Source organism: Laccaria bicolor, genomic scaffold, assembly GCF_000143565.1.
Source record: "Laccaria bicolor S238N-H82 LACBIscaffold_41 genomic scaffold, whole genome shotgun sequence".
Lineage (NCBI taxonomy): Eukaryota > Fungi > Basidiomycota > Agaricomycetes > Agaricales > Hydnangiaceae > Laccaria > Laccaria bicolor.
In genome coordinates this window covers 442692-453650 of record NW_001889912.1, presented here as the reverse complement: position 1 = coordinate 453650, position 10959 = coordinate 442692, and the positions used below count along the sequence as shown (strand labels likewise).

Genomic DNA, 10959 nt, shown 5'->3' with positions numbered 1-10959 from the left:
GGGGGTAGAGAGTGGAGGGGAGAGGTGGTGGTGCTGGGCCCTTGTCGCTGTTCTGTGTTGGTGTGCCATCGGGTGGGGGTGGACACTGGTGATTTTTTGTGGGCGCATGTTGTGTTTCACGTGTGGCGGGGGTGGGCACTCATTGTTTTTTGTGGGTGTTCGTGGTTTTTCGTGTGTGGTGGGGGTGGGTGCTTGTGTGGACGTGTCATTGTGTTGTGTTGTTGTCATGTCGTGGTGTGTCATGTCATCATCCTGGCATGTTGTTGACACATCATTGTCATGTCAGTGGGTGGTGGTGGGCGCTCATCGTTTTTCAACATTTTTCATGGGTGCTTGTTGCCATTTGTGGGTGCTCGTCATCGTTTGTGTGTGGTGGGGGGTGGGTTCTCATCGTGGTTCATTGACAGTGGTGGTGTTATGGTACTGCTCATACCATGACATTCACATGTACTTTGAGCCTAGCCTGTGTCCTCTACTTCTGACATCTTGTTAGTATTGACTTCAATGAGTGTAATGTTTGGCAAGCAAGGTGCAACCAAACAACTTTGATCCTTGACTCATGTGCAAGTCATACTGACTCATTGGCAATGGTACATTGTAGAATAGTGTAGAATATTGCATATGTATAAATACTGCCCCTCTGAGTGCATGAGAGGCATCTCTTAACTTTACCCACTTAACCTCTCATACATGAGAACTGCTGTAAGCACTAGGGCTGCACACCATACCTGTCTTAGATGGTTGGAAAGGACATATAGATGGGTGCTTTACCTATCACCATTTCAGTTTAGAGATGAGATCTGACGGGACGGATAGCACCCGTCTATTCCCATCACCTGGACGGCTGTCTGAATGGTACAGACGGTGATGCTGTGGGAATTTTTTGAACTTCTTGCTACCACGCCATCAACAATGATGCTGATGTTGACAGTGTCGTCTCCCACTGCCCTCCATCGAGCTAGGCGAATCACCATCCTATCCTTTCACCTACCACTAGCTTGCAGCCCATTCAGACAACGAAAACTTTCTTATGGCGGCCCTGTTTCACATATTTCATTTTACCCCTCAGTGTGCGTCATTTCACGGCTTCAATGATCATGCTCCAATCTTTGAAATTAGTCTCCAGGGGTATGAATCCCAGAAAATCAAATCAAATCCACGAAGTACAAATGCATACACCGCCTTGTACAGTTTGACTCCATCCCCCAGCATATTATCTTGCTGTTATTCCCCCGCATGCTCAAGCCTATATTTAATCCTGTACCAGATTTCAATGTTTCAATGTCAGCAGATCATGTTGAATGTGAAAGTATGTGTTCATGCGATGCTGATTATTGTCTGACAACTTTTGCAGGACATAATGTGCGTCCAAGTCGTACAGTCGACAAAACCCGCATAGCTGCAGCCATTGACTCCAAACTTCGGGACAAAGATGGCGATCCGATACCTGAAAAACAACAGCGTGCTCCCCAGGCACGCAAGGCAGTGCCAAAGTGCAAGAGAAACGACGCTTGCGACGAGGAATCAGACCCAGATGATGGTGACTTCGCCGTGTCGGGCGAAGGCTCTGAAGACTCTACAAGTGATGATGAACCAGTCATTATCAGCAACATAGAGGTATGTTTACATGTATTAAATCAGCACACTCTTCTTTGACTTGAAGAATTAGGTGGCAGATATGCTGCCCTCCAAGACGATCCCAGAGGCCAGTGGGCATAAATCATGCACGAAGGCAAAAGGCAAGCAAGCTGCATCACGCCCTTCGAAGAAAAAGGCGAGACGTGCCCCTGTCAAGATAGAGGAAGTCAAGGATGAGGACAGCACAAGGAATATTGCAGCAAGGAAGGCGCCTGTCACCGAAGCAGCGGTGGGTCATCAAGACAAGTGCAAGGTGTGTTGTTTCCATTGTCATCGCAAGTATGAATTTGACAAGTTCAAAGACAGGCAAGGGTGTAAAAAAAAACCCAATCTATTGGTTTTTCAAAGTCGTTTCCAGCAACGCAGAAGGTTCGGTGGGAAACCCAGGGGATAAGCATTACTGGTGCTACCACAGTTCACACAAGATCATCATGATCACAAAGGGCATGAACAGTAATCTAAATCGTGAGTATTGATATTCCTTCCACATTATAATTTATGGTAGACGTCGTGTATAATTCTCTTTTTTTTCCCCACATCTTATCAACCACCTTCGTGTTTATGTTAAGCCAATGTACAATCTCTGGGAGATACTCAATGGTTGGGATGAGCCCCCAACGTCTGAGGAAGTCAATATTGCATGTGGAAAAACACAATTGGATGGTAAGACTGAGGCGGAATATCTCAAGAAACTTCAAGATAAATCAGGGAATATCAAGAAAGCCTTTGAAGATCAGAAGGCGCGTGCAGCGGTCATAACTTTTTCTTTTATCATTTGCTCTCAATTGACATGAGCTTACAGGGTCTGTGGGATCAAGATAAATTTGAATGGCTCCTCACCGAGTGGGTTGTTGCATGCGACCAGCCATTTGATGAGGTAGAAAAGCCCAAGTTTATTAATTTAATGGAGTATACACATCGTTCTGGGGAGTCTCTAAAACTCATAAAACATGATGGCATCAAACGTCGCATTATGAAAATGGGAGATGAAACGATTGAGGGGGTCTGTGACATGTTTTCGGTTTGACTTTTTTATCCCAGATCTTCGAAATTGCTGACCAGTTTTCACAATCAGGAACTCGACAGGAAAATATCACTCTCACTTGATGCATGGACCTCCAGTAACCAACATGCATTTTTGGCCATCGTCGCACATTATGTCACAAAAGACGGACAGCTAGGTTCGTCATTAAATTCTTTTTCCTTCTTCTAGTACTAATTTTTCGTGTCCTGGAGGAACTCCTTATTGATTTCCGTGAACTAGTTGGTGAACACCCAGGTGAGAATATGGCAGAAGCCATCTGGCAAACCATGGTATTGTATGGTTTAGTCAGGAAGGTATGTGTCATGTTTCTATATCAAAATGAGGTACTATATGCGATAAATAACAGGTTATTGCAATTGTTATGGACAACACAAGCAATAATGACACACTCATGGTGTCTTTGGAGAAACAGCATCAGAAAAAGGTGTTAGGTTTTTGGCACGGGAGGCTCACATGCGCTGTATGCCACATACTGTCCATTTCACAAGTACTCACAAGTCACATTATAGACTAATGGTACTCCACATGGTCAATTGTACTATGGACCATAGGGCCACCCCAATGGGCCCAATACAAAAGTACATTATTGAATGTAGGTGGGCCCAATACATGCTTTTACATCTAGTTGGGATAGTGTGGCCCAATTGTGAACAGTATATATCTATGTAAAGGCATATCCTAATGGTCAAGGTTGGGCCAAATTGCTAAGTAATGTAACATTGTATGTTGGGCCGAAGGATTTTTCATTGGTCCCTGTTACCATGCAGGAATATGCAAGGTTAGGGTTACCCTCTGATGTATGATGATTTGGGTAGTGTTTAAAGGTTCAGTTCAGTCCGGTTTTTTGCCCCGAAAACATGCAACTGTGGACCGCAACCGGTCCAGGACCGACCCAGATATTGAGGGAACCAAACCAAACCACATAGGACCGGTCTTTTGCGGTCCATGATACCGGTTCAGACCGATCCAGACCGGTTTTTTTGCATATAATTTATTATACCTAGTGTTTAAAGGTTCAGTCCATAGGACCGCAAAAAACCGGTGGACCGAACTGAACCGGACCATGGTCCAGTCTTTTTTTTGGTTGCAGTTGCCCCAATTTGGGGTTGGTCCAGTTGCCGGTTGCCTCATTTCGAAAATCTTTTAAAACCGTTCAAAGACCGGTTTTGATCGGTTGCAACTGGTTAAACGGTCACGTGCGTTACATACCCTTGTAACCATGTTTATTACATTTTATTGGGTTTTTGTTTCATCAAAAACGGTTAAGAATTGAGAAAGATATAACCAAATCCATATTTTACCCAAGTCTCTAGGAGATGTAATTCGGTTTCAGTCATAGCTATGTCAAATCTTCATTACATCTCTTAAAAATTGGTGGAATGACGGGTATTTACATGCTTTACTATTTTATAGAACCCGTTTATTTTTCAGAGTAATAATAGTTGAGATACAAATGGTTTATATTGGTATAATAAATTATACGCAAAAAAACCGGTCTGGATCGGTCTGAACCGGCTCCATAGACCGCAAAAGACTGGTCCTAGGTGGTTCGGTTCGGTTCCCTCAATATCCGGGTCGGTCCTAGACCGGTTGCGGTCCACGGTTGCGCGTTTTGGGGGCAAAAAACCGGACTGAACTGAACTTGCGAACAAACTTCAGATTGCTGTGATGATTTCGGCCAAGTTCAATGCTGGCAGATGCATGAATATGCAAAGTCAGTATTATACTCTGATGCTTTTACATTTGTGAAATATGTGTGGGTTTACTGCCAGCATTGTGGTATGGCCATGTGGAGATATGAAGGTCAGTATTACCCTCTGATGTTTTGAAATTTATGATCTCAGCTGGGTTCACTGCTGTTGTTATACACCGCCAACTGATGGCCAGATCTCTTCCAGGTTTGGCAGAATGGTGATAGTCACACGATCAGGGGACATGGTGACAGATGGCAGTGATGTCACAGAGGCGTGGGGCAATTTACCCTGTGGGAACATGGCCCTCAGGTTATCGCTATGGTGAACGACGCACCTCGGAACCAGCTGTGGGCTGATAACAGGTATCTTCCACAGGTGTTGAAAAGCTGTGGCCAAGATCCTCCACAGGTAAACTCATCAGGTATGTACAAGTTGTTCACTATCTATGCCATTTTTTCATTGATTTGATATCAGGCATCGTTGCAAGTACTGCTAGGCTACCCTCAAACTGCCTAACCCCCAAGCTTCTGAGCATTGTCACCGTGAGCCAGAAGACCGTGGCCAGTGACGGTGTCATCTCACTTCCTCTTTTTGGCTGCGGCTGTTGGGGTATATGGGATCAGAGCAATGAGTTCCCTTGGAAGGACAGCTCGAACAAGGTGCGCATTATGAAACCTGTGTGTGTTGACCAGATACTCATCAAGTGTTTTGTGTAAAATAAAATCTTCTTGTTTTTCGATTTCAATATGTTCCTGGACAACTGGCTGCCTCCCAGATGCTGTACAGTGTGCCTTCTGGCAGTCATGCTGCACATTGTACTCGAAAAGGAGATTCTAGAGCGAGGCACTTCAGTCACCCATTTTAGGGTACCTATGAGGCACATCAATTCCTTGATTTAGGGTACCTTGAGGGTACCCATTCCGGGGTGGTATATGAGCTTGATACCAATACCATGGTACCATGGAATGGAAAACCCATACCATATCCCACTCATACCAATACCATGTTACCATACCATACCATGTCATCTCATACCATACCATCATACCAAAGCTGACAAAGGGTGTCTGGGGTCCTTTTTCAAAATATATAAATTATTTCTGCAGGCTGCAATACTGGTCCATTGGGTGCCATTTTTTGTGGAAGGGTTCCTCAGGTTTTTGCTGAGATATTAAGCTACAAAAGGAGGCAATATAGTAAACTTAATCCTGTGAAAATCAGTTCAATTGAGCTTGATCCCAGATTTTGGCATGCATAATACTGCATCCATTGTGGTGATGTGGCATTTGAGAAGCAAATAAAACAAGAAATTGTGTGTATTATCTATCAGTCCTGAACACTACATAATACCGTCCATTTCAAATGCATGGACTTGAGCTAGATTATTATCCAACAGGTTGGACTAGAATATGCACTTCGATAATCAACTACATTAAGTACCACTCCACATACAATTAATTTTAAAAGCATGCAATTTGGTGTGCAACTTGACCACCAGCTAAGCATGAATGGCTCAATGAAAACTTGATACATTTTCAAGGTCTTCTTCCAATAATTTAGATCTACTTCCTATCAATGGAGACTTCAAGAACATAAAATCTGATCACCTCGCTTTAGCTAGGTCTCCCAGCTTCATATTTCTAAGCAAATGTTGAGACCAAACATGTCACTCTTCTGCAAACATGGTGCAAATAATACAGCTTCCTGGATGTCATATTTTTCAAGATTGGAACAAACATCTCACTCTTCCACAAACATGGCACAAATGATAGGATGTTACGGAGGTCATATTGTTCATATTGGACCAAACACTCCACTCTTCTGCAAACATGGTCTAAACACCCTACCCCCTGCTGCTGCGAGGAGTTGCCAGGCGACAAGCAGCAGCCTTTTGACAAGCTATGAAGGAACAAAAAAATAAAAGGAAAAGATTCTGATCACTTAAGATAAACAGTGGGTGATGGGAACAGCCGAAATGTAGGACAATTTCAATTAATGCATTTTGTAAGTTTTTTGTTGGGTGAAGCTGAGGGTGTACTAAGAACCCTTACTAATGTATTTAAAATACAGAAGCAAGGTGTTTGTTGACAAAGTCAACCTCTAGTTAATAATTGTGCTCTATATAGACCAAACAAAAGAGAATCAGCTAAAAAATGCAAGAACACTAATACCATATGTTATGGTATCCACAGCATACCATACCATACCATACATACCATACATACCATACCATACCTGTCATACCATACCATGGTCATACCATGCCATACTGTCATACCATACCATGGTCATACCATGCCATACCAGTCATACCATACCATGGTCATACCATGCCATACCAGTCATACCATACCATGGTCATACCATGCCATACTGTCATACCATGCCATACTGTCATACCATACCATGGTCATACCATATACCAACCATAGTTATACCATACCATTATCATACCATCATCATACCATGGTCATACCATAGCTTTGCAGGATTTCTACTAAGTTAGTTCAGCTGTGCCAGATGACAACTTATTCCTGTGAGTTCCTTACATCATTCCACTCTGACCAAATCAATTTGGTGTGTATTTGATAGCTACATAAAGTTATTTACTACAAATGTTTCAAAGGGAATAGGGAGGTAGAAGGGATGGGGGATGTTAAAGGGAAGGAAGAGATGTTGAAAGGAAGTGGGAATGTTAAAGAGAATGGGGTGTAGGGAACATGTTGATGGGAAGGGGGATGTTGATGGGAAAGGGGATGTTGAAGAGAGGGATGTTGAGGGGAAAGGGTATGTTAAGGGGAAGGGGTAAAGAAGGGGGGATGTTATGAGGGGAAGGGGTATGTTGAGGGGAAGGGGTATTCATCGTTGTGTGTGTTGTGTTGTTGTTGTGTGCATTGTGTCGTCGTTGTGTGCATTGTGTCGTCGTTGCGTGCATCGTGTCATCGTCATCATCGCCGTCATCGTCATCGTCGCCTGTCTGTACCATGTGTTGATGTCATGTCGTTGTCGTTGTCGTCGTGTGTCGTCATCATGCTGGTGTTGCATGTCCTGGGCACATTCCATGTTGTCTGGTGCTGTGTCTGGGCTGGGTGAGTAGTGGTGAGCCTCGTCGCCATCCATGGGTCATGGTGCCGTGTGTGGCGTGCATTGTCATCATGTTGGTGTCGCGTGTACTGGTCGCATGGTCATTCCGCATCTGTCGTCGTCCCATGTCCTGTCTGTCAGTGAGGTGGGCTGGGAAGAAGGTGGGATGGGGGTGCTTACCATGGTGTTCTAGAACAAACAGGTATGACAAACAACGAATTGAAATTCGTCGTTTGTCGTTTGGTTGCCATGTCACTGTCGGTGACGTGGCACCTGGCTTCTGTGTTACAGATGTGAGTGGGTGAGGTTGAGGTGAGTTGCTCACCTCGGCTCGTCGTCACCTGTGTCCGTTCATAGGCCTCGTGCCGTTCGTCGGTGATGGGTCGTGGGCACTTGTCGCCGTTTGTTGACAGCGTTGATGGGCATTCATTGACAGGGTGCTGGGCCCTCATTTCCATCCGACGGTGGTGCTGGGCATTTGTTCATGGTGGTGGCTGGCGGCGTGGTTGGTATGTTTGCTGATGGTGGTGGTTGGCGTCTGGTTGGCGTCATGGTTTGTATTTGGCGTGTGGTGGTCGTCGTGGGTTGAAGAGAGAAGCCACGTCACACATTGTGACATTGGCATAACATTGAGAAGTGCACATGAAAGACCATCATAGTGTTTGGAAGTCCGGTCTCATGACTGGAAAAAGACCGTAACCAGACTGGACCAAGACCGCAAAAGACCGGACCTGCGGTTATGGTCTTTTATTTTTGAGATGTAAAGACCGCAAAGAAACCGGTTAACGTGAACCGGTCTTGACCGGTTCAAACTTAAATACCCTTTAAAACGCACCCAAGAACGTACGATTTGGTAAAGAAACGAGAGAGATATGAATTAAAATGTAAATTACTTTTGGGAATAATAGATGTACCAGACTTATTTTATACAAGCACCAATTCCTAACGGAATTTAACGTCCTTGGGCTCGTTTTGAAGCTAATAGAGATGTTAATAAATTTACCGATTCATAATTTTAAAATATTAGCCTAAAGACCGGTCATAAACCGGTTAAATCCGATGCAGACCGAAACCAGTCTATAGACCACAAAAAACCGCGGTCTGCGGTCTTTTTGTGGTCCGGTCTGGTCTTTTGACTTCTGGGGAAAAGGCAGACTGGTTATGGTTACGGTTAATGCTCCTGGGCATCAAAAAACCAGACCGAACCGGACTTTCAAACACTAGACCATCATGCCTGGACTTTTGGCTGTAGCCTCTTATTTGTCTGTGTTGAAAACCACTTGTAATAACAAATCATCATCTGTTCTCCATCCATCTTGTTTTTGATGGGGGAATCTCTGAAATGCATACTTAAACATTACAGTAACTACAATATATATCTAGTGTGTGTTATATTACACTATGGAAGACAGAAAAACTCAAAATGAACTGCAGATGCTCATTTCGGAGTTTGTTTACATATATTTACCAATAGCTTCCACACAAGCAAGACTACAAAAAAATTGTAGTCTCCTCTTTTTTCTGTTAGAAAACTTTGTAGTCTCCGCTTTCTGACACTACAAATTTTATAGTCTCTGCTTTTTTCTTTAGAAAAGTTTGTAGTTTCTGTTTTTTTTTACTAGAAAGGTTTTGTAGTCTCCGCTTTTCCTATTAGAAAAGTTTGTAGTCTTTGCTCTTTTTGATGGAAAAGTCTAGTGTTAGCTTTCAAAGACTACAAAATTTGCAGTCTCTGCTTTTCTGATATTTTGTAGTGTTCTTGGCTTTATCTATGTAAATGGTATATGGTTGGCTTTGAACAAACAGCCCTCCATCCTTCAGTCTTAGTACAGTTGAGGCTGACCACAGGAGAGGGTTACATAGTGACTACTGATCATGATATGGAAAGACAGGACAGGCAAGCAGAGAATGATAGTCAAGACTGACTATGGGAAAGGGTTACATACTGACAATTGATCATGAAGATCAGATATATAGCCTACAGTGAGATGTCAAAGAATGCAAACCCTTCAATGTCATGCCCAAGTTATGTTTCACATCAGTGGTGTCCTGTCTTTCCATTTGGCAGCCCCAGCCATTCTCTGGTCATATCTAGGCACTGATCTATGTCTGCCAACCATATTCAACCTTGACATGATCTCTGCACACATCAGCAAAACAACAATAACATTGGTTCACTTTGTAGTCTTTGTAAGGTTCGCAAAACCTTACGAGGTTTTGCTTCACCTCTCAATGTAGTATAATCATAGTATAAAGTATAGAATGTACACTAAAACTATTTGGCATCATCCAATATTGGGGAAAGTTGTTGAAGGGATTCAAGGTCAATGGCATTTTTGCAACGACATTGGAAGCTAGGGCTAAATTATTTTGCATATTCTATGGTCATGCAAGGATACAATTTGAATCTCAGTGCTCGATGAAAAACACGATTAAGTACAAGCCCATGAAGCTGTCATCTTTACAGAGCATTGTGGACTCAAACTCCAGCGCTTGTAGCATGCTTGTAGTATGCGAACTGTGACATCATACATAAAGGACAAAGTCCGACTTAAAAACTATTTCAAGTACCTTCCTCTCTGCCCCCATCCCCCTCACTCTTACAGTGTGCTTACTTTCCCATTCTTGTGCGCGACTATCCCCAGTGCCAACTGCACGTCCTAGCAACCTGGAGCCGACTCGCTCACTTAGCAATAGTTATGGTGAACCGTCGGCGGGAATGGAGAAGCAAAGTTGTGGAAGTTAAGTTGGGGAGGTACTGACTCTGAGGTAGGTTCTCATAGCAAGAATCCACAGCCATCTTTTACTTACGCATTCACACTACAACTAGGTCTGTCGTTGGCCGTACGGTATGTGCTTCTTTCTATGCCAAGTTCTACATGTGTTGAATGTTGTAAATTACAGGTATTCAGGCGCATATATGCGATGGGACGTGCTTGTCGGCCACGAATGCTCTCAGTCAGTCGAGTTCCCATTCTCCTTTCTTTTCTATCTATACTTTATGAATATCTCACCTTGTCGCTCGCCTGTGGCCAAAGGCTGAGCGCCTGTCTTGCCCTCACCACCACTCCACCAAACTGCCTATGGAAACGAATGCCCACGATGATGGCTGCCCATGACAGTGCACGGACGGCTACAAACTGCCAACGACCCACCACCACCCCACCAAGGGCGATGACAGCCCCCACCACTCCCAGCTACGGGGACGGGCGCCTCACCTCACCACCCGAGCTAAAGTGACGAGTGCGGGCACCAGCACCCCACATCGATGATGGCCCCACACCACCCACGAATGATGAAGGCAGTGTCACGATAATCAAACGAGGATGGGAAGAGAAAAACTCGACGCGTACAATGGTAAGTTGAGTGCGTACTGAATTTAACTCACTCCGGAAATTCTAAGGTCGGGCGTTACTCAACAGATAGTGGCGAACTTCGGGTTCGTGTGCCATTGTTTAGCTCTTTTAATCTGTGGATCTCGTACCCCTGTTTCCGTTTCTC

General features: G+C 44.0%; 4 protein-coding genes across 4 annotated transcripts; 3 read left to right on the top strand and 1 right to left on the bottom strand.

Annotated features, from left to right (window-relative positions):
* Positions 1-1236: 1236 nt before the first annotated feature.
* Positions 1237-2114, top strand: LACBIDRAFT_309763 (uncharacterized protein; the record flags this gene model as incomplete). The annotated part of the gene is made up of 4 exons (XM_001887056.1): positions 1237-1309; positions 1355-1617; positions 1670-1891; positions 1941-2114. 4 exons carry the CDS (start codon positions 1237-1239, stop codon positions 2112-2114), a joined length of 732 nt encoding a protein of 243 aa, XP_001887091.1.
* Positions 2115-4955: 2841 nt separating this feature from the next.
* On the bottom strand, positions 4956-5371 carry LACBIDRAFT_309761 (uncharacterized protein; the record flags this gene model as incomplete). The annotated part of the gene is made up of 2 exons (XM_001886974.1): positions 4956-5210; positions 5282-5371. The coding sequence occupies 2 exons, from the start codon at positions 5369-5371 to the stop codon at positions 4956-4958; spliced, it is 345 nt and encodes a 114-aa protein (XP_001887009.1).
* A 2036-nt stretch (positions 5372-7407) lies between these two features.
* On the top strand, positions 7408-8225 carry LACBIDRAFT_332526 (uncharacterized protein; the record flags this gene model as incomplete). The annotated part of the gene is made up of 4 exons (XM_001887055.1): positions 7408-7466; positions 7655-7754; positions 7898-8014; positions 8121-8225. 4 exons carry the CDS (start codon positions 7408-7410, stop codon positions 8223-8225), a joined length of 381 nt encoding a protein of 126 aa, XP_001887090.1.
* Positions 8226-10378: 2153 nt separating this feature from the next.
* LACBIDRAFT_309760 (uncharacterized protein) lies at positions 10379-10698 on the top strand (the record flags this gene model as incomplete). The annotated part of the gene is made up of 2 exons (XM_001887054.1): positions 10379-10416; positions 10497-10698. 2 exons carry the CDS (start codon positions 10379-10381, stop codon positions 10696-10698), a joined length of 240 nt encoding a protein of 79 aa, XP_001887089.1.
* Positions 10699-10959: the final 261 nt, after the last annotated feature.